This window comes from Cajanus cajan, chromosome 2, assembly GCF_000230855.2.
Source record: "Cajanus cajan strain Asha chromosome 2, NIPB_CcT2T_4, whole genome shotgun sequence".
In the NCBI taxonomy this organism is placed as follows: Eukaryota; Viridiplantae; Streptophyta; class Magnoliopsida; order Fabales; family Fabaceae; genus Cajanus; species Cajanus cajan.
The window spans coordinates 47,230,377-47,255,719 of record NC_138518.1 but is presented as its reverse complement, the minus strand read 5'-3'; the positions used below and the strand labels follow the sequence as shown (position 1 = coordinate 47,255,719).

The following is a 25,343-nucleotide window of genomic DNA, read 5'->3' as shown; positions in this document are numbered from 1 at the left end:
CATCCATACATATGGTGTGGTGTGTATAAATTAAACACAATGGGAGATGTACAATTACAGTCACATGTTGATGGATTTAAGTTATTCTTCCACAATGCTTTCCCCACACTCACTCAACTACAACAATCACAAAACAGTAATAACCAACGCCGGAGCACCGTGTAGGTGGTCGTTCAGATTCAGTTATAACAAACCTCACACTCCTCTCGTCTTCCCAAGCCACCTTCCGATCGCATCGCCGCTTCTCACAACAACAACAACCGCTCTCCGCCGCAACGCCACCACACTTCCGCCTCTCCGTTTCTCCGGCGCTGCCGATGTCGTCATCGTCGGCGCTGGCGTCGCCGGTTCCGCTCTCGCCTACACCCTTGCTAAGGTGCTTGTGCACATCCTTCATTAGTAGAAACATTTTGAAATATAATTCTTTATGCTTCCAAAGTTTATAATTGGAGTCTGGGTTAAAGATGATTTTCAAACTTATAAAAGAAATTGTTTATCTATTATTTCTTAACACTTCAACGAAATAAACTTTTAGTAGCATTTAATATGATTTTTAGTGACAATAAAAATTACTGAAAAAATATATAAATTTTTATGATATTTAATATGTTTTGTTATTACCACTAAAAGTTTAATAAATGGTTCATAATACTTTTTAATTATCTTATCTCTAGTCGATGTGAAATTTATTAGATGAGGATTGTCCTCTACTTATATATTCTTTAGTTTTCTTATTTTTTAATTAATTATTTTATTTATAATTGATGTGTGACTTGTATTTTTTCCTTATTTTTTTAATTATCTTATCTTATCTCCTAAGAGATGTGGAATTTATAAAGTGAAAGTTATTTTTTACTTATATACTCTTTAATTGTTTTATTAATAAACGATGTAGGACTTGAGTGAAACTTGTAAGGTAAAAGTTTTTTTCTACTCATATATTCTTTAATTATTTTATCTATAGTAAATTTGAGACTTAAATTTTTTTTAATAAATAATTTCACTAAATAATAAATTTTGGTGTGATGTAAACAGTGATGAATTCATAAAATTTGTTAAGTTGGGGCAATAAAATATTTTATATTATTTTTTATTAAAAATATAATATTTTTATGGTAAAAATTTTAAAATACCTTATTTGTATAAATTACAATTGTCTTATAAATAGAATGATAATTTTTTCTTTTTCTTTTTCTGTCTAAGATTATATTTAAATGTCACTTTATAATTTTTTGTGACTTATTTAATATTAGAGGAATAAAATGGTACAAATTAATAGGATAAAAATAATAAAATTATTAATTTATTTTCTTTTAGTGTCTTCTAAATTTATACATTCATTTAAAGTAAATATTTTATGAGTGCAATGTCTATTTTTTTATAAGAGTAATTTTTTTACTTAAATATATTTAATTAAAAAAATTGTGTGATAATTACTCTCATTCTAGCTCTTAATATGGATCCTCTCCTACCAATACACAATATACATATACATGATCAAAGGGTTAAAAAATAAAATAAAAATTAAAAAAAAACTACATATTAGTAAACTAAATTATGACATATTTAATGAGTAAAGAAATAATAAATCTTTTAGCCAAAAAATATAATATATTATAATAATAAAAAAATGAGGAGGGATTTATTTATTTCAAGGGTCAATTTTGATAGACTTATTTCAGTCAATAATTCATGTTCTACATCAAGTATTCAACTATTCAATTAAAACTCTTTAATGTATAGATCAAATTTATAAAATTTAAAAAAAAATAAAACAAATTATTTGATATTCAGTTTCATTAATTTAAATTGATATATAATAGAAAAAATATTTTTATGTTATTTTGAATCTATCTAATGAAGTATCATATGATTTTTAATTTTTAAAATAAATTTATAAATTTGATTTATACATTAAAAGCTTTTAATTTGACAATTGAATTTTTAAAAACTTAATATAAAACATTAGTTATTGAATAGAGTAAGCCTATATCAAGACTTAATATTGACGTAAATGAATTTTTTTTTCTCATAAAAATTATGATAATTTTGTCATAAAATAAAAACAATTAAATAATAAAATAAAATATAAATATATTTTATTATATTATATTATAGGGTAATTAAAATATAAATAATAATATATATTTTATAAAACAATTTATATTATATTATATATATATATATAAATGAAAAATGTATTTATATATATATATATAAATACATTTTTATTGAATATTATATATTACTCATTAATATTTTTATTAGATAATAAAATGGAGAAAATTAATTTGTTATCTTTAAATAATAGTCAATAATAATAAAATTTGTAATCTAAAATTTAATTATAGAAAAAAAATTTAAAAATAAATAATTTTTTTGTGAGTTAAAATTAACTAAGTCATTTTTTTAAACTTAAAATAAGCTTTTAAAAATGTTAAAGGAGAGAACTTTTATGCATAAGTTAATGTAAAAATACTTATTTTATTTATTCTTTTATTTTATTATAAGTATTTATAAAATAAAAAAAATAAACCTATAATGACGATGAACTCATTAAATAATTAAATTAGTGATTTGATTTATTTAACTTTCTAATTAAGTGCATGTATTTTATGGAACCTTAAGAAAAGTTTAATTTAAATGATTTATATCTTTAGAGACATAATTTCAGGTTTTTAAGTATATGAATTTATTTCAAAAATTCTAAATATTTCAAGAAATTTTGGGTTATTTAACCTTATCTGTGGGTTAGTTTTAAAAAATTAGACTCATGGATATACGAGTTCAAATGCATCTTATTAATATTTCGAAATTAATCTTATTAATATTTTGAAATTAAGCGTCTTCATTGATTTAGTCTACCAAACAATTATTATTTTAGTATTAAAATGATTAAACTTCACCAACAAGCTACAATATAATTGATGAATAATTTTATATCTTAAGTAACACGGTTAGAGATTTTATTCATGATTCATGTGTTTGAAAAAATATTTGTTGTCTAAAGTCAACTTTTTAAATAAATTTTAATATCTCAAGAAATTAATCCTTTACTTCTGATTAAGAAATGTCTTATTTCATTCCAAAATTATTATTAAACAAGAATTATAGTTCTAAATTTTATTGTTGTAGAGACTAAAATGACTTTATTTTAGTAATTAAAGTGATATTTGATAAATTTTATCAACTAAATTGACTTGTTGAAAACACATTTTTTTATGTTATGCCCTAATTAAAAACACATTTTTAATGGAATTTTAGAAATTTCTTATTTTCTTTGTCACACCATGAATATCTCCCACTCGCTAGATCAGAGATTCCTTAAGCAATTTAATTTTAAAAATAAAAATATAAAACAAACATTGTTTAATCTCACCATGTTCTATTTTCAAAGAAAACAAAAAATAATATTGAAAATATGTTTGACTTCAATTTTAGAAAATATTTTCTTTCAAAAGAAGCTCAATTTTGAGAATGAAAAAAAATTCATTTATGAAAATGAACTATTTGAAAACACAATGCTATGGTGTAACAATATGATTTTTCTTCTTCTTATCATTTACATCATGCAGAAAATTTTTTAGGGATCTTCATTTGTTGGTTTGAATTAAGTTTCAATAAGTCCATTATCCAACTAAATAATGATAATTTAGGTTGGATTTGTGAATTTTTTTTTTTTTTTTTTTTTTATCAAATCTGAACCAAACCATGACTAATAATGAGTTGAGTTGGGTTACGTTATTGGATAAAAAAGTTAAAAATTATTTTAAGAAAACACTAATACTCAAATAAATACCAAACATTCATATACTCTTAATTATAATGTGTAAATAAAAATAAAGAAATACTAAAACAATATTCTTTCAATCATTTTCAATCACTTTATTCATATTAAAAAAATTAAAAAAAATATATCAAAAATAATATTATAATAAAATTCTTAGGGTTAAAACATTCCTTCATATGAAATACATCTTCTATATACTTTTAAGTGTATTGAACTAAAATTTCAATTGTACGCATGCTTATCAAAGGCACAATGGAAAATGTCTCATCAAAATAGACCTAATAACTTTATTCATACATTAGATACATATATAAAGCCCAAATGAGTTATCAGGAAATGAGATTATTACTAAAGTTGTGAAGCACAAATGAAAAACATAGTAGTGACCTATGAGTATGTGCATATTGGTGTAACCCCCTTTCTACACTTTACTCACCACAACATTAAAACTAAGAAATAAATTTGATTTAAGATCTATTACCTTCTTGAATTTTGTGTGATAAATTAAAAAAAAAATGTTTAGGAAGAACAATTGAAATTCTTTGAATAAGAATCCAAGGATCTTAATAAAATGTTGATGAAACACACAATAGTAAATTTGAGGTTAAATTTATCTTAATCTTCAGATTAATATATTAAAAATGGATAAGATGGGAGTTATAATGGTCTGATGGCACACTGATGGAAAAGGTGAAGTTGTTGGATTTAATAACAGAGCTTTCCATGCTTGGAGCTCTACAGTGATTAGTATTTCAACTTTTAAAATGCTAACTAGATCAGTTTATGAGAATATCTTATTTTCTTGGTCATTTCTTCTTATTGTATCATGTTTCGTTTGTATCCATGAAAAGATGTACAAAACTATAAATAATGCCTAGGGAAACTAGATTAATATCATAAAGAAAATGAATGTTTTGATTGTTTACTATGAAGATCTTCCATAAATTAACTTATACGTATGTAAATAAATTTTTGAAGGATGGACGACGTGTCCATGTCATTGAGAAAGACTTGAGACAGCCAGATAGAATCGTCGGTGAAGTTCTCTTGCCAGGAGGATATCTAAAGCTAGTTGAATTAGGGTTAGAAGGTATGTATCATTATCTAGAAAACAACATTATTCCAAGACTGAGGTCGGATATAGTCTCCTTGCTAATCATATATTTTATACATGCTTGAATAACTAATTAATATCATGTCTAGAGACACTTACATAAGTTACATGCCTTTCTTTGTTTTGCTCTTCAGTTTCAATTTATTCATATTTACACATGTTGTGCTAAACCAACCTAGTTTTGCTATATATATATATATATATATATATATATATATATATATATATTATCATCTAGCTTGATTTTATTACCACCCCTCTATGCTTGTAATTCTTGCAACCTAAATTATAAATACAGTATTCTTTCTAAGTGAGTTATGTATTCACTCAACAACCCCTTTATCCTATTAGGTGGTTTCATCTACATGGATCGATGCTATTAGACTTTATCCGAAGCCAAATGGTAAAACCATTTAGAGCAAGACTTTTATTAATGGTTTCTCTTATTGTTAGTTTTTTTCTTGCTCAAATTCTCCATTGGATCCATTTATCCAACTCTTTTGGTCTTTAGACGTGACTGAATCATCTTAATCATCCATGATCTCCTCAATAAGTGCTACTAAAATTTTCTCCCAGATACATTTAATCTTAAACTTGTGCTATATTCCTCTACTTACCCACCTTGACGTATTCATCCTACTTGTTAGTTTATGAATTATCAAATAGTAAAAACTTATTTGATTGGTAGAAAGAATGGGGAGGCAAATTTATAATGATAGGCTTAGTTGAGAGGAAACTAGCTTAGAGGAATATTTGGAATAGATTTGAGTAATGGAAATGACTTACTAGTTGCTTGGATACAAATGTTGAGTACATGGCCTATTTATAGGACTCAACACCACCATTCATGTTCTATATAGAAGATTCTAGAAATATCTATTCTAGAGTTTTCTATTTATATATAATTGTCTACATAATTCTAGAATTTGTATCATCTAGTAGTTACTAGCACATATCTATGTATCTTTTTATAATGATCTATCTTATTCTAAAAGTTTGTATCACATTTTAACACTCCTCCTTGATACAAATTTCTTTAACTCCTATCATAGTGCAAAATTGTTCGAATGTACCTCTTGGTAGTGCCTTTGTGAATATGTTAGCAACTTGCTCTTCGGTCTTACAATACTCCATCTTGATTTCTTTAGTTGTTTCCGCTTCTATGATAAAGTTATATTTAATTGCAATGTGTTTTGTCCTGCTATGATGTACTGGATTTTTTTTGTCATTGCTATTACTGATTTATTATCGCAGTAGATTGTAGTAGGCCCATCTTGTTGTTCTCCCATTTCTACAAGTATTCTTTGTAGCCAAATTGTTTGACTTGTAGCTTCAACTGCTGCAACATATTCTGCCTCTGCGATTGATTGTGCAACTGTTGCTTGCTTTTTCTATGCCCAAGAAAATATTCCTGATCCAAGTGAGAAGACATAACCAGAGGTGTTTTTCATGTCATCTACCGATCCTGCCCAATCACTGTCGGTGTATTCGAGCAAACTTGAGTTGGTCATTGTTTTGTACCAAATACAAAACTCCTTAGTGCCTTGTAGATATCTTAAAATTCTTTTAGCTGCTCCAAAGTGAATTTGGCTTAGGCTTTGCATAAACCTTGATAAAAGACTTACAACATACATTATGTCTGGTCGTGTGGCTGTTAAATACAGTAAGCTTCCAATTAAACTTCTGTAGCGAGATGCATCAGCATCTGGTGCTCCATCATCTTTTTGTAGCTTCTCCTTTGTCACAAGTGGAGTAGTGACAGTCTTGCAACCACTCATCTTGAACTTCTTCAAGAGAGCTTCAATATATTTCTTTTGACAAATGAATATCCCTTTCTTCTTTTGACTTACCTCAATACCAAGGAAGTAGTTCATCAAGCCAAGGTCCGTTATTTCAAATGTCTTCATCATGTCTTCTTTGAATTCTGTCATCATATTCATATTGTTTCCTATGTAGATAAGATCATCTACATACAAGGAGACAATGAGAGTGTCATACTGACCTTGGGTCTTGATGTATAGTGTTGGCTCACTCTTACTCCTCCTGAATCCATGATCGGTGAAGTATTGATTTATTCTACTGTACCATGCCCGAGGAGCTTGCTTCTGTAACATTCCAAAATTTTATTTTTTTTATGTATTGGAATTATTAGAAGAGTTACCGTATTTTTATATACGTATTTTACTATTTACATATACGTATTTTACTATTTACATATACGTATTTTACTATTTACATATATGTATTTTACTATTCATGTATACGTATTTATGAATAGTATTTTACTATTCATATGCATAATTGAAGGCTGCGGAACCGAAGGGGGGGCTGCGGAATTAAGTTTCAAAATTTAATTAATTCTAATATTTTAATCAATAGTGCATAGTAACTTTAATATTATAATAATGAAATAATATTATTTTAATGAATAGTACATAGTGCATAGTAATTTCAAAATTTCTATAAATAGGGGCCTAAGGTTTTGAAAATTGATAATTATAGAGAGAAGGAAATTCTAGAGAGATAGAAAGGGAGAAAGAAAGAGAGGAAATTCTGCCCTAGTTCCGGTTCCGATTTAAGAAAAAGAGGAGGAGGTTCTGCCTAAGTTACTATTTATCCAGGTACGGGAGAAAAGAGGGTTATTTATATGTAGAGTAGATGAGGGTATTGGGTAGAATTTCTCAGAAGCATGTTTAATTTATCTAAATGGAAGGCTGAGCCTCCTATTAATTTGTAATTTAAACGTTTTTGATAAAAGACTAAAATGTACATCTTTATTATATTTTTATTACATGATTTGGGAAAATATAAATGAATTCCTAACTAGGAGGCACTGCCACCTTTACTGGAGTTAATTTATATTTTCTTTATTATTATCTGTATATATATTATAACTAAGCGACTCATGAACGGTTGGACCATTGAACTATTAAACATTGAATTATTGACCCTTGGAATATTGAACTTTTGGATTATTGGATTAATGAACTGCATTAATGGACAATTTAGATAAATTATAATTAAGGGAATATAATATGATGTATTAAGTATGTAATAAGTCGAGTGTTGAATCAATAAATATATGACATGTATCGTATTTATATATTAATGAACTTGCTTTATTTTGTTGGAATTATTAAGAATGATTGAGGAGTATGTAAACTCTATTTTGTTGTCTTATTTGTTATGCATATGAAATTGCGTAAGTGATAGAAGTTGAATTATGAGTTGAAATGTTGTATGGTTGTGATATGGATGTGTTTGTGATGTCTCACATCAATGACTAGGATGGCACGACCCTGTATAAGTGGTGCTACAGGGAAGGCGTGACCCTAGCATGGTGTGGGATGAGAAAGACAGTTAACACCACCACTTATGTCGTTCATGGCTGCCCTGGCATAGGGTTAATTGCAAGAGATTGTATTGATTGTAATGTGATTGTGTTTCCTCACACCAAAATGGTGAGGGACGGCACGGCCCCTGGGTAAGTGATGCTACAGGGAGGGCGTGACCCCTGGTCTGGTGTGGGTTGAGTGAGGCAATTAACCTGTATCACTTGTGTCAAACGTGGCGAGGTCTTGGCATAGTGTTAATTGTTGGATTGACATGAATTACGTATGTGGAAATGATTGTGAGATTGACATGAGTTATAAATGTTAAATAATTATGATATTGACTTAAATGATGGATTGAAATATGTTTATATACACGTTTGTATACACTATATAACGAGTTATGATGAGATTATCTTGTAATATGTTTGAATGTACTTTGCATATAGATATTTTCTTTTCTTACCGTATAAATTGTGGATATTTTAGGTGGAGAGGATCCAGCTGCAAGTGGCATATAAGATGCTAGCATTTTATTTTGGGAAATGTTCTGATATTGTGACATCGGGGCAGAGGATTTTAGGACGAAATATTTATATGCATTTGGTATTGTAATATTATTTTGAAAACAATTTGCAAAACTCTTATGTTTTTATGTTTTATATTTATATTATTGTGATTATCGAAGTTTCTTATGTGAACCCTGTTACCATAATTGAAATTTTTATTACAATATAAGTTGGGGTAGTAAGGGTGTCACATTTAGTGGTATCAGAGCATGTCGATTCAATCGACCGTGAGTTATGAGTCTACTGTGCTTGTTTGGTAGATGAATGATATGGTAAAATTGATTATTGAACTTATTGATAATATGACGATTGATTGAGTTAATTGTTTTAGAGTATGATTATTAACTTTTTGGGGGGAGAAAAACAGAAAAAACAATGGCAGGAGGTAGAAATGATCGTGCAATCGCCGATGCTCTACAAGCAATGGCTCAGGCTCTTCGTAATTTGAACCAACGACCAGAAATTGATTGGCTAGAGAGATTCCAGCGAAATAATCCACCAAGTTTCCGTGGAGGTTATAATCCTGACGGAGCTGCTGACTGGATATTTGAAGTTGAAAAGATATTCCAAGCTATGGGATGTCCTATGATACAGAAGGTGACTTTGGCTGTTTTTATGCTTTCTGGAGAGGCTGGCATCTGGTGGCAAGGTGCTTTGCAAAGAATGATGGCTGCAGGAACTCAAGTAAACTGGGATAACTTCAAGCGGCTGTTCTTGGAGAAATATTTTCCCCGAGATGTGAGACATAAGAAACAGGTGGAATTCCTTGAATTGAAACAAGGAGAGAATTCTGTGGCTGAATACGTGACTAAATTTGAAGACTTGGTTAGATTCTGCCCTATGTATGATGGTGTAGACAATGAGGAGGACAAATGCGTGAAGTTTGTGAGCGGTCTTCGCCCTGAGATCAAACAAGTGTTCAATTATCAAGGGATTACTCACTACCATGAATTAGTAAACAAGTGCAGAGTATTTGATGAGGACAACCGAGCTAGGGTAACTCATTATAAGAGTGGAGGACCGATGAGAAATACTAAGTTTGGTTCAGCTAATAAGAATAAACCTTATACCAAGTTTGCAGGGGACTCAAGTTCTAAGGTGAATCATCAAGGTTCTACGCAACAAAGAAGCCAAGTTCCAATGGTTAGCCAAACTTCTGGAAGGGAAAGTGTGGGTTTTGTTCCACACAACAACTGTTTTAAATGTGGAAAGCCAGGTCATAGGGCAGTTGATTGTCGGATGCAAAGGATAATGATATGCTTCAAATGTAAAGCAGAGGGACATAAAGCTAGTGAATGCCCTCAGAGTAGGAAAGAAATAACAGAGGCTGGAGGGAGCGCTAGCAAACCTCGAACCACAGGAAGAGTATTTGCTTTGAGTGGTGCTGAAGCTACTCAATCCGAAGACTTAATTCAGGGTATGTGTTTCATTAATGGAATTCCTTTAACCGTTTTATATGATTCTGGTGCGACTCACTCTTTCATATCACATGCGTGTGTGTCTAAACTAAAATTACCTGTCTCTTCCTTGTCTTTTGAGTTAATTGTCGAAACACCCACTAGTGAATCGGTAATCACTTCTGATGTCTGTTCAAAGTGTCCTCTGACTATTGAAGGTAGAGATTTCATGGTTGACTTAATTTGTTTACCTCTAAGTCAACTAGATGTTATTTTGGGTATGGATTGGTTATCTTCCAATCATGTCCTTTTGAATTGTGCTAGTAAATCTATTATTTTTGAGGAGTCTGTTGAAAAAGTGAGTAAGGATTATTTGACTGCCAACCAAGTTAAGGTATCTTTGCAAGAAGATGCCCAAGTGTACATGTTGTTAGCTTCTCTGAATTCCGAGAAAAATGTTTTGGTAAATGAACTGCCTGTTGTGTGTGACTTTTCGGATGTCTTTTCTGATGTGTCTAGCTTACCACCTAGAAGAAAAGTAGAATTTTCCATAGATTTAGTTCCAGGAACAGGACCTATCTCTATTGCACCTTACAGGATGTCACCCATAGAGTTAGTGGAACTAAAGAAACAAATAGAAGACTTGTTGAAAAAGGGGTTTGTGAGGCCTAGTGTATCACCTTGGGGAGCACCCGTACTTCTAGTCAAAAAGAAGGATGGTAGTATGCGGTTGTGTGTAGATTATCGCCAGTTGAACAAGGTGACCATTAAGAACAAATATCCGTTGCCTAGGATAGATGATCTTATGGATCAGTTGGTAGGTGCTTGTGTATTTAGTAAAATCGATCTTAGATCAGGGTACCATCAGATTAGAGTTAAGAGTGAAGATGTACCTAAGACAGCATTTAGGACCCGTTATGGACACTATGAGTATCTAGTAATGCCTTTTGGTGTGACAAATGCTCCTGCAATTTTTATGGACTACATGAATCGGATTCTTCATCCGTACTTGGATAAATTTGTAGTTGTCTTTATAGATGACATACTAGTTTATTCCAAGACTAAAGAGGAACATGAGGAACACTTAAGGGTAGTACTACAAACTCTCAGGGAGAATCAACTTTATGCTAAATTGCCCAAGTGTGACTTTTGGCTGGAGGAAGTGAGTTTCTTAGGACATGTAATTTCGAGTAGGGGTATAGCAGTAGATCCATCTAAGGTTGAGGCTGTGTTGAATTGGAAGACACCTAAGTCAGTTAGTGAGATTAGGAGTTTCCTTGGATTAGCTGGATACTATAGGAGATTCATAGAGGGATTCTCTAAGCTAGTATTACCTTTGACAAATTTGACTAGGAAAGGGGTTGTGTTTGTTTGGGATAGTAAATGTGAAGATAGTTTCCAAACCCTTAAGGAAAAATTGACCAGTGCACCTGTTTTAGTATTGCCTGATCTTAGTAAGACTTTTGTGGTTTACTGTGACGCTTCTAAGATGGGTTTGGGTGGAGTGTTAATGCAAGAAGGAAGGGTCGTATCTTATGCATCCAGACAATTGAAGGTACATGAGAGGAATTACCCCACCCATGATCTTGAATTAGCAGCTGTAGTATTCACACTTAAGATTTGGAGACATTATTTGTATGGTTCTAAATTTGAGGTGTTTAGTGATCATAAGAGTCTTAGGTATTTATTTGATCAAAAAGAATTAAATATGAGACAAAGGAGATGGTTGGAGTTCCTTAAGGACTATGATTTTGATCTTAATTATCATCCAGGAAAAGCTAATGTGGTAGTTGATGCCTTGAGTAGAAAATCTTTGCATTTGTCTTCTCTTATGATTAGAGAGATGGATCTTTTGACACAATTTAGAGACTTAAGTTTGACCTGTGAGGTGACTCATAGTAGTGTAAGACTTGGTATAACTCGAGTGACTAGCGAGTTGTTAAAGGAAATTGGAGAAGCACAGTTAATAGACCCATTTCTAGAGACTAGACGAAAGGATATAGGACAAGGGATTGGAGAAGAATTTACCTTGGGTGCAGATGGAGTGGTAAGATTTAAAGATCGGGTATGTGTGCCTAGTAACCCTACACTTAAACGACTGATACTAGAGGAAGGTCATAAGAGCAAGCTTAGTTTTCATCCAGGAGCAACGAAGATGTATCAAGACCTAAGAAAGATATTCTGGTGGCCTAGAATGAAGAAAGACATAGCTGAATTTGTGAGTGCCTGTTTAGTATGTTAGAAGGCTAAGATAGAACATCAAAAACCTTCAGGACTGCTTCAGCCTTTGAGTATACCCGAGTGGAAGTGGGATAGCATTTCCATGGATTTTGTAGTTGCTTTGCCTAGGACTAGGCGAGGACATGACTCCATTTGGGTTATAGTTGATAGGTTGACCAAGAGTGCACATTTCTTACCTATTAACATTAGGTATTCTCTGGAGAGATTAGCTAGACTGTATATTGATGAAATTGTGAGATTACATGGTATACCATCTAGTATAATTTCAGACAGAGACCCTAGATTCACCTCTAGATTTTGGGAGAGCCTACAACAAGCTTTGGGAACCCAACTGAGACTTAGTTCAGCATACCACCCTCAAACTGATGGTCAGACTGAGAGGACTATTCAGTCTTTAGAGGATTTGCTTAGAGCCTGTGTTTTGGACCAAGGAGGAAGTTGGGATAGCCTTTTACCTTTGATAGAGTTTACCTATAATAATAGTTACCACTCTAGCATAGGTATGGCACCCTATGAAGCCTTGTATGGTAGGAGGTGTAGAACTCCTTTGTGTTGGAGTGAGCCTGGAGACAATGTCATCTTAGGACCTGAAATTGTGCAGCAAACCACTGAAAAAGTTAAATTGATACAGGATAGGATGAGGACAGCTCAGAGTAGACAGAAAAGTTATGCTGACAGGAGAAGAAAAGATTTAGAATTTCAAGAAGGTGATCATGTATTCTTGAAAGTCACTCCGTGGACTGGGGTTGGTAGGGCATTAAAATCCAGAAAACTTACTCCTCGATTTATTGGTCCTTTTCAAATTCTTAAAAGAGTCGGCAATGTTGCCTACAAAATTGCTTTGCCTCCTAATCTGTCAAATCTTCATGATGTTTTTCATATTTCACAACTTCGAAAATACATCCATGATCCTTCGCATGTGATTGAGTCGGATCATATTGAGGTTAAGGAGAACTTGACGGTGGAAGCTACCCCGGTGAGAGTCGAGGATCGAATGGTAAAGCAACTTAGGGGTAAAGAAATTCCTTTGGTAAAGGTTATTTGGGGAGGAGCTATACCAGAAAGTGCTACTTGGGAATTAGAGGAGAAGATGAAAGCTTCATATCCATTTTTATTTGCATCAGGTAATTTCGGGGACGAAATTTCTAAAAGGAGGGAAGTAGTGTAACATTCCAAAATTTTTTTTTTTTTTTATGTATTGGAATTATTAGAAGAGTTACCGTATTTTTATATACGTATTTTACTATTTACACATACGTATTTTACTATTTACATATACGTATTTTACTATTTACGTATATGTATTTTACTATTCATGTATACGTATTTATGAATAGTATTTTACTATTCATATGCATAATTGAAGGCTGCGGAACCGAAGGGGGGCTGCGGAATTAAGTTTCAAAATTTAATTAATTCTAATATTTTAATGAATAGTGTATAGTAACTTTAATATTATAATAATGAAATAATATTATTTTAATGAATAGTACATAGTGCATAGTAATTTCAAAATTTCTATAAATAGGGGCCTAGGGTTTTGAAAATTGATAATTATAGAGAGAAGGAAATTCTAGAGAGATAGAAAGGGAGAAAGAACGAGAGGAGATTCTGCCCTAGTTCCGGTTCCGATTTAAGAAAAAGAGGAGGAGGTTCTGCCCAAGTTACTATTTATCCAGGTACGGGAGAAAAGAGGGTTATTTATATGTAGAGTATATGAGGGTATTGGGTAGAATTTCTCAGAAGCATGTTTAATTTATCTGAATGGAAGGCTGAGCCTCCTATTAATTTGTAATTTAAACGTTTTTGATAAAAGACTAAAATGTACATCTTTATTATATTTTTATTACATGATTTGGGAAAATATAAATGAATTCCTAACTAGGAGGCACTGCCACCTTTACTGGAGTTAATTTATATTTTCTTTATTATTATCTGTATATATATTATAACTAAGCGACTCATGAACGGTTGGACCATTGAACTATTAAACATTGAATTATTGACCCTTGGAATATTGAACTTTTGGATTATTGGATTAATGAACTGCATTAATGGACAATTTAGATAAATTATAATTAAGGGAATATAATATGATGTATTAAGTATGTAATAAGTCGAGTGTTGAATCAATAAATATATGACATGTATCGTATTTATATATTAATGAACTTGCTTTATTTTGTTGGAATTATTAAGAATGATTGAGGAGTATGTAAACTCTATTTTGTTGTCTTATTTGTTATGCATATGAAATTGCGTAAGTGATAGAAGTTGAATTATGAGTTGAAATGTTGTATGGTTGTGATATGGATGTGTTTGTGATGTCTCACATCAATGACTAGGATGGCACGGCCCTGTATAAGTGGTGCTACAGGGAAGGCGTGACCCTAGCATGGTGTGGGATGAGAAAGACAGTTAACACCACCACTTATGTCTTTCATGGCTGCCCTGGCATAGGGTTAATTGCAAGAGATTGTATTGATTGTAATGTGATTGTGTTTCCTCACACCAAAATGGTGAGGGACGGCACGGCCCCTGGGTAAGTGATGCTACAGGGAGGGCGTGACCCCTGGTCTGGTGTGGGTTGAGTGAGGCAATTAACCTGTATCACTTGTGTCAAACGTGGCGAGGTCTTGGCATAGTGTTAATTGTTGGATTGACATGAATTACGTATGTGGAAATGATTGTGAGATTGACATGAGTTATAAATGTTAAATAATTATGATATTGACTTAAATGATGGATTGAAATATGTTTATATACACGTTTGTATACACTATATAACGAGTTATGATGAGATTATCTTGTAATATGTTTGAATGTACTTTGCATATAGATATTTTCTTTTCTTACCGTATAAATTGTGGATATTTTAGGTGGAGAGGATCCAGCTGCAAGTGGCATATAAGATGCTAGCATTTTATTTTGGGAAATGTTCTGATATTGTGACATCGGGGCAGAGGATTTTAGGACGAAATATTTATATGCATTTGGTATTGTAATATTATTTTGAAAACAATTTGTAAAACTCTTATGTTTTTATGTTTTATATTTATATTATTGTGATTATCGAAGTTTCTTATGTGAACCCTGTTACCATAATTGAAATTTTTATTACAATATAAGTTGGGGTAGTAAGGGTGTCACAGCTTCAAACCATATAAAGCTTTTCTAAGCCTTAGTACTTTGTCTTCATTGCCCTTGCTTATGAAACCTTGTGGTTGCTCTACATAGATCTCTTCTTGTAGATCTCTACATAGATATTCCAACCTTTTTGTGCCGCAAGAGCTATTAGAGTTCTAATTGTATCTAGGCGTGTTACTGGGGCAAATGTCTCATTGTAGTCAACTCCAGGTTGTTGTGAATAGTCCTTAGCTACCAACCTTGCCTTGTTCTTTTGTATGGTGCCATCCAGATTGAGCTTTGTCTTATAAACCCATTTTACCCCGATGATATCTTTGTTTTTTGGATAGTCTACTAGATCCCATGTGTTATTTTTCTCAATCATTTTTATCTTTTCTTCCATAGCCTTGACCCATACTTGTTACTTTGATGTTTTTTCAAAGCTTTCAGGTTTAAGTATGGCCAAGTTGCAGGTTTCATATATATCCATCAAGGATCTAACTCATCTTGGAGTAGACTCTAGTGATGGAGTTTGCTGTTGTGGAGGAGAATGAGGCTCACCTAGGACTTTTATAGTTTCTTCTTCTGGTTGCTGAATTGAGATAGGAATGTTTTTTACTACTTTCTCGTCATTCCAATTCCAAGCCGCATTTTCATCAACTTCAACATCTCGGCTAATAGTCAACTTCTTGGTTTGCAAGTTGTAGACTCGGTAACCTTTTGACCGTGTGCTATATCCAAGGAAGATACCTCATTCTGTCATGTCTTCTAGCTTGTGCCTTTCTCTCTTCTAGAATGTGTTTGTAGCAAATAGATCCAAATACCCTTAGGTGGTTTGCTGATGGTTTTTTCCCGCTCCAGGCTTCAATCGGAGTCTTATCTTGGATTGCCTTAGTTTGGCATCTATTAAGTATGTAGACAGCAGTATAAATTGCTTCAGCCCAAAAAGTGTTTGGTAATCCTTTCTCCTTAAGCATCGATCTGGCCATCTCCATTACTGTGCAATTTTTCCTTTCAAATACTCCATTTTGTTGTGGAGGATATACAACTGTAAGTTATCGCTCAATGCCTTCATCTTAGCAGAATTTATCAAACTCATGGGAATTGTATTCTTTCCCACGATCACTTCTAAGTACTTTTATTTGTTTGCCACTTTACTTTTCGACAAGGTTCTTAAACTTCTTGAAAATACCAAAGACTTCTGATTTTGCTTTTATGAAGTAGATCCAAGTCATTCTAGAAAAATCATCTATGAAGAGAATGAAATACCTGTTGTTATGGAGTGACGACGTCTGCATTGGTCCATATATATCTATATGGACCAGCTCCAACAAGTTCTTTGCTCTCCATGCTTTGCTTGTTGAAAACGCCAGTCAATGTTGCTTGCCAAGGAGACATCCTTCACAAGCTTCACTATTCTCCTTTAGGCATGGGAGATCTCTCCATATTTTTTCGATATAATAACTTTAAGGCATGCGTATTAAAGTGGCAAAATCTTCGATGATAAAGCCATGAGTCGTCTACTTCTATTTTCATGGCAATGTTAGGGCCTTGTCTCAGGCTTATAGGGAAACTTTTATTCCTCTTTTCCATTTTTACTCAGCCAATCTCTAGCTTTTTATTGTCATATATTTTACACGTGTGTCCTTCGAAATGGAGAGTATAACCTTTCTCCACCATTTGGCCAATGCTCAAGAGATTTTCTTTAAGATTGGGAACTAGTAAAACATCAGTAATAAGTCTCGTACCTTTCTTTGTCTCCACCATAACTGCGCCTTTGCCTTTTGATTCAATGACAGTGTCGTTCCCCATTCGAACTTTCACCTTGACGGATTCATCAATATCCTTGAAGATGCTTGCATCTTTGGCCATATGATTGTTGCGGGCGCTATCCAAGTACCAACTTCCACTTGTTTCACTATTGGAATCTTGGGTAACATAGAAAATATGTTGCTCACCATCTTTCTCTTTAGCAATGTTTGCTTGATGTTTATTTTTATTGCGACAATATTTCTCCACAAGTCCAACTTTGTTACAATAGCGACATTGTGGCTTTCCACGATATCGACAGTTTTTCTCGACATGATTTGTCCTCTTGCAAATACCGCATAGAGGATATTCATTTTGATAATTTCTAGAGAAATTTCTAGAATTCTCTTTATTTCTAGAAGTTTCTCCATTATTCCTTCTATCTTTATTTTGAGACCGTAATTTGAGCTTTGATTGAAAGACATTTTCAGTTGAATCCTCATCATGCCTATTCAACCTTTGCTCATAAGCTTCAAGTGACCCCATCAACTTTGTTACTGATAAGGTAGATAGATCTTTTGTTTACTCAATCGTTGTCACGATTGGATCATATTTACGGGGAACACTAATTAGAATTTTCTCCACAATTTTCTTGTCAAGCATATTTTCCCCGTACACTCTCAATTGGTTAACCTTTTCTTTTATCTTAGAATAGTAATCCTTTACAATCTTAAATTTTTTCATATTTAACAATTCAAAGTTACGCCGTAGAGTTTGTAATTTTACGGCACGTACCTTTTCACTTCCTTCGAACTCCTCCTACAGCGTAGTCCATGCTTCTTTGGCTGTTATTACACCCATTATTCTTGGAAAAATTGTGTCGGTCACAACTTGTTGCAAAATGAATAACGCCTTTGACTTCTTTTGTTTGTTCTCTTTCAACTCCTTTTTTTGAGTCGCAATAAGGGATGAGGTGTCTTCTGGAGTAGAAAATCCTTCTTTTATTGTGTCCCATAAATCTTGGAAGGTGAAATATGTCTTCATTTTTGTACTCCAAAAATCATAATTTTCACCACTAAAATTAGGAATATGGATAGATGATAGTTGAATGGTGTTGGCCATGGATTAGAATTTTGTTTTGAAAATGGGTAGAAAATCGGAAAATTTTTTTTGGAAGTAGTGGGGTAATATTTATACGCCCAGTAGATGACCGAACGTAGCTCTAATACCACTGTTAGTTTATGAATTATCAAATAGTAAAAACTTATTTGATTGGTAGAAAGAATGAGGAGGAAAATTTATAATAATAGGCTTAGTTGAGAGGAAACTAGCTTAGAGGAATAATTGGAATAGATTTGAGTAGTGAAAATGACTTACTAGTTGCTTGGATACAAATGTTGAGTACATGACCTATTTACAGGCCTCAACACCACCATTAATGTTTTATGTAGACGATTCTAGAGATGTCTATTCTAGAATTTTCTATCTATATATATTTGTCTATATAATTCTAGAATTTGTATCATCTAGTAGTTACTAACATACATCTATATATTTTCAATAATGATCTACCTTATTCTAGAAGTTTGTATCACATTTTAACACCACTAAACCAATATTTTGCTCATGTTGATATTTACTACACAACATTCATTAATTGTGGTCTTATAACTTGACTCCTAATCCTTTTGCAATTTCATGATGTCACTCAACAAATAGAAAAAAATTATATAGTAGCCCCATCTGTTATTATTAACATTATTTTAATGATAAATGATGATGTTTTGGAGACCATAATTTATTTGTCTTAATTTAGTTATGTATTGTGCCACTAAAATTAGCTTATGCTTAATGGTGGAGCAAGTTAAGTTTCTTGCAAGATATCATTCTCCTATTAGTCTCAAATTATCAATATTTTTTTTTGTTAGACTGCGTGGAGCAAATTGATGCGCAACGAATTCTAGGGTATGTTATTTTCAAGGATGAGAGAAAAACTAAGCTGCATTATCCTTTAGAGAAGTTTAGTTATGATGTGGCTGGTAGGTGCTTCAATAATGGACGGTTTATACAGAAGATGAGAGAAAAAGCTTCTGCTCTGGAGAAGTAATCCTTCTTATTCTATTATGATCCATAAATTAATTATTAAAATTATCAACTTTCTACAAAATATGACAATAGTGGGTTAATTATCCATTGAAATTGTTGTTTGTACAATATATGTTTTTGCTTGATAATATCATTTGCTTTGTTTATTGTTCAGTGTACGAATGGAGCAAGGTATTGTAACATCTCTTCTTAAACAGGATAACAAAAGTGTTATAGGAGTTCAATACAAAACTAAAGATGGCCAAGAACTTAAAGCATACGCTCCCTTAACAGTTGTTTGCGATGGTTGTTTCTCAAATCTACGCCGGTCTCTCTGTGACCCCAAGGTTGAATTATGTTAGAACTTGAGATATTTTTTACTATCATAACAAAATAATATAAAGTTTTTTTAAAATTTTAATTCTAAATGTAAATTTGGCTGAAGGTTGTCTATAATTAAAAAAAAATAGTTGTAGTTATAGGCTAATGATGCTTACTTTTTTACTTAGACGTTAGTGTTTTATGTTGTGCCCAATATATAGTAGCTTGTTTATTTAAGATCTTGCTATAATACTTTTAAAATGTGCAAATTTGTTTGAAAATTAAAATATAACATGATTTTTTCTCCCACAACAAGAAATATAACATATAATGACATATAAAAAGTTTTATTATAAGTACAAAATATATAAGTATAAATCTATTTGATATATTACTACACATAATCTTAGTATTGATTTTGAATAAAGTTTAACAATATATATTATGTGTCACTATAACTTATATATATATATATATATATATATATATATATATATATATTTAATAATATACTAATAAATATTGTATCCATACTTACGTAAAAGTGATTTTTTAGCAATAAATATTGTGTCACTATAAGATGTGTGTCAATATATAATAATTTTGTTGTAGTGTTTCCTTGGTATGTATGTGTTTTTTTTTTTATTTTAAATTTCAACCTATTACATTTTTTCTTAACATATTTACCTTGTCTCTTATACGATTTTACATAAACATTAACTTCATTGATCTTTAAGGGTTTTTGGGATAGAGAAAACCAACAAGAAATCTCACACTTTAAAACACAAAAATGGTTTCCAATGCTAGTTTTTATTTTTTACCTCTATATCCTATATTTGCATGTTGCAGGCTACGAAAATAGGGACTTATAATAGAGCTTAGACTGTTAGGAACCAAGAGGTTCCAACATTAAAGGTCTATTCTAGGAGGCAGTAATTAAAATAAGTGAGAGGTCTGATTGACTTTTTTTGACTTTGGCTATTTGAAAATTAGAAGGGGAGTGACTTATAAATACACTTTATGTAGAATAGGGGGTATGAATAATTTTAATTGATACTAAATTGTTTTTACAATGTGAAGGGGTTTTTTCCCTTAACAAAGAAAATAATTGATTTTTTCTCTGATTATCTTATATCTCTAATTTCTCTTTTCTCTTATTTCTGAATCTTAATTGTTGGGACCTATCAATTGGTCAGACCTATCAGACATGTTTTAAAGAAAAATGAAAATTTTAAAAATGTCACTTGAGAAAACATTTAAGAATTTGAATTGTGATCCAAATGAACTTACATGCTTGAGAAAGATTGTGCATCCTTGGGCAAAGCAAACTTGAGGAGAATAAGAGAAAGATTTTGAATTTTTGTGGAATCTTTTTTAATTGATTATGAAAGTAGCAATAATTATGGTCATTGCTTTGATCAATGGAGGAGATACACTTTTTGATTGCCAAGACTTTGTTGGGATTATTATACTTATGCTTACCAATTCCATAATAAATTTTGTAGAGAATAGTGTTGGTAAAATTGTTACAACTCTCATGGAAGAAGTCATAGAAAATGAATTAAGGCAGTTGCAAGTATTCTTATTACACTACATATGTTCGACTACATGAAGGTAATCCTATAAGAGTTAATGATCTATACACTGCCATTGTAAAATTTTTTACACTAACAACCAATCATTTTTAAAGTTGTTTATTTTATTATTATTTTATTAAATAAGCAACTGACATGGCACTATTAAAAGATATGATTGGTTGTTAGTGTAAAAAAACTTTACCCTGGTAGTGTATAGGTGATTAACTCATCCAATAAAGTTGTGTGAATGAAAGTTGAAAACCAAAGTTTGAAGTATAGGAAAAAAATCTTGAAGAGAAGTGTTGAAAGTTGAGCTTTTTCTTCTATTAATTAAGTACGGTTAAAAGTTTCTTAAGTTTAGTAAAAACAAATTGTAGTTGTAGGATAATGGTGCTTGCTTTAGTTTAGAAATGTGTACTTTTCATTGTGCTAAATGAGTGGTTTCATAACTTATCTATTTAAACTCTTGCTATTATACTTTGAAAGTGTGCAAATCTATGAAATACTGAAATATAGCATATGGGTTTGCTCCTTTTGCATATGTGAAGTCGTTATTTTGTGTTAAGACGTTATTTTCTGATTTCAACATATTATTTTTTGCTTAGTTTTATTATAGTCAAATTTTTACACAATTTTACAACAAATTGTCTTCTAAATAAGTTTAGCAAACAAACGTTATTTTTCAATTTTAATGATGTCAATATAGAGGTAGTTTGGTGATACTACGAAATATAGAGGATTTTGTCATTTTTGCACCAATTTGTTTGACTTCCCTAATATGTTATTGAACATTTTCCAGGTAGAAGTACCCTCTTGTTTCGTGAGTCTATCCATGGAGAATTGTCAACTCCCATTTGAAAAATATGGACATATTATGCTGGGTGATCCTTCATTTATCATATTTTATCGTCTCACCAAAACTCTAGTTCGTTGCGTTGTTGATATACCTGGTGAGAAAGTACCTCCTGGTGGAATAGCCAACTACCTAAAGACTAAAGTGGCATCCCAGGTATATGTTATAATCTTGTATTCCTTCTTGACTTGTGGATAGTCTAGTTGTAATTTGTCATTAGTTTGAAGTCTACAACTATGCAATTTTTCTTGCTCTAAGAGGCAAAATAATTGTTTTTTACTTCATCTTCATATGAATCTTGTGTAATTTTTCATTGACCAGATTCCACGTGAACTTCATGATGCTTTCATATCTGCAATTGACAGAAGAACTATTAGAATCATGCCTACCAGTTGCATGCCAACTGATCCATATCCTACTACTCCTGGAGCTCTATTATTGGGTGATGCTTTCAACATGCGTCATCCTTGGGCTGGTGGAGGAATGACAGTGGCATTATCTGATATTGTTGTGCTACGAGGTCTTCTTAAGCCAATTTGTGACCTGAATGATTCAACCTCACTATGCAAACAACTTGAATCCTTTTACATCTTACGCAAGGTGAAAAATATTTACTTGTTAGCTTATATATTATTCAAGACAAACTACTACTTATATATTGTCTTTCAAATTGGTGCTTATAGAATGTTGTTAGGTACCTAAAGGTGTCTGTTTAATTAATAGTATTTGTTGCATGGTACATGTTTGTGGAGACCAATATGATGGTAAAAATCATAAACCAATTATCCAAAAGCTTAAATTGTTAAGAAAGACATTTGAATATTTTGATCACTCACACCAAAGCCTTAGAACTTGAAAGATGGATAATTTGCACGCGATCGACCTTCCCTATGCAAAAATTCAACTTTTTTCTTTGAGGTTTTAGTGTGGAAAGGGTTGAACTTTAGAGTTCAAACTATGTAGTCATGCTTAGAGGCTTTGATATCACATCATGAATCAATTACCCCAAAGGCTTAAAGCTTAAAGGTGATGACTAGAAAACATGAATGGCTCAATATTACATTAATAACATTAAAATATTCAGTAAATTTAGAATCTCTAATCTTTACAACATGTGGACTTCAAGTCATGACTTTACATGTTTGCAGCCTATGGCATCCACCATAAATACTTTGACAGATGCCCTATATAAGGTCTTTTCTGTGTCACCCGATGAAGCAAGAAAGGAACTACGCCAAGCAAGTTTTGATTACTTGAGTCTTGGAAAATTTTATTCAAGTGGACACGTTACTCTACTCTCTGGTTTAAATCCTAGCCCATTGAGTTTAGTTCTCCATTTTTCTGCTACTGTATTCTATGGAGTTGGCCGTTTGCTATTGCCATTCCCTTCTTTTGAACGCTTGTGGCTTGGAGCTAGATTAATTTTGGTGAGTTCCTTCATTTGCCCATTTTCCATCCATTTATTTTCTTAATCATGAAATTTGGCTTTTGGTGCCTTTTATTATCTTGTTCTATGTTGATAATTTTCATTATAACATATTTACCTTATCTTCTAGAGCTTGAATAAGAAACTAGTAATACAATGATTAATCATCTTATAACATAATTCACAAATCATTGCACTATTATTGTTTCAATGTTTTTATTATTTTATATTCACAAAGGTTGAGGTTTATTTTGCAATGTCCATGATCATTATTGTTTTAATAATATATGTTGACACTACAACTTTGTAATTCTTAACCAATGAATCTTTCAGTGTGCATTTGGCATAATACTTCCAATAGTCAAGGCTGAAGGACTAAGGCAAATGTTTTTCCCCGCATCCATACCAGCATTTTATAAAGCTCTTCCTGATAGGTGATACATTGTGGAGTAAGAGAAATCTTTCAATGCTCCCTTTGCTATGCATTTTCCTTTATTATGTTTTTAAATTAATAAGGAGAATTCCAGTGTGCGCAAGGGCCATTTATGTCACTTGGAAGGGATTAATGATGAAGTGTTTCAATGTTATAGGAGGTAATTGGCCAATTTTCTTTTTCCCGTCATTGTACTAGACGAAAAGGGAAAAAATAAGTAGTCTTAAACTTGAAAATTGTCTGTTTATGTAATATTTCAGATTCTTTTTCATTTAGCACCCATTCTACCAAAATAATAATTAAAAAAAAACTAAAATATTTTGGTTTGGAAATACGGGAAAGAAAATTAGATATTAGCATCATTATGTATAAATCTTGGCTTGTAAATAAGTAGAAACAGGTAGCATCTATCGTAGTCAAATTCCTTATTAGTTAATAGTTGCGAAAACAAAAATTATCTATAATTTCTTCATGTATATTAATATATTTGTTATATAAGAGTATTAAATAAAATCATTTGGAAAGTAAAATATTTCGAGTGTTTTATTGAAGTTAATCATTGTTCAAAATATTTGTTTCTTAACATTTCCTTGGAGTATTACTTTTCATTCTTATATGCTTATTATTTAATCATGTATACTAGTTATTTGTAAAAATTCAAAACAACAAGAATTTGAGTATTTTCTTTGAAATTGAAGATATTGATCATTCAATTTATAATTTTATTTTTATTTTTTTAAAATTCTTAGAAGCTAATATACCTCTCATGTATGAGTGTTTTTAGTATGGGTATATCTTATGAATTGTTTAAAAATAATCAACAATACCTTATATTTTTCTTTCATTAAAGTTGATTTAAATGACACCAAAGAAAAGCTTAAAAAATAATATTTGTATTTTATATAAAATATGGTAGCGTATGAATAAAAAATAATTTCAAAGTATTAAGAAAAGAGAGATGGGATAAATTTTTAGAGGACCAACTTAGGTGTAAATAAAAAAGATATAAAAGTGTAGGTATCTTATTAAGATAAATAATTGAAGCAAAATGTACATAAGTTTATTATGGATTACTTTAATATGATGTGAAATTATAGGATCTAGTTAAAGTAAATAAGATGCTAAAAATAAATGCATGGACTTGTAGCTGTCTCCAAGCAAACTATGCATGAATACATGGACTCAAATACATTACACAACACATGAAGAAGGCATATAACATGCATATCACTCTTATCGTACCTCTAGGCCAAGCCTAGATTTCCACTCGACATGACCATTGTATCTAGACTTCACAAATGGCCAAGATAACTTGGATTTCACATTCTAA

General features: G+C 31.6%; 1 protein-coding gene across 1 annotated transcript; it reads left to right on the top strand.

Annotated features, from left to right (window-relative positions):
• Positions 1-24,288, top strand: LOC109811675 (squalene epoxidase 3). The gene is made up of 8 exons (XM_020375470.3): positions 1-376; positions 4,769-4,880; positions 19,247-19,421; positions 19,579-19,750; positions 22,101-22,310; positions 22,476-22,754; positions 23,303-23,581; positions 23,914-24,288. Exons 1-8 carry the CDS (start codon positions 47-49, stop codon positions 24,016-24,018), a joined length of 1,662 nt encoding a protein of 553 aa, XP_020231059.1. The 5' UTR covers positions 1-46; the 3' UTR covers positions 24,019-24,288.
• The last annotated feature ends 1,055 nt before the right edge of the window (positions 24,289-25,343 follow it).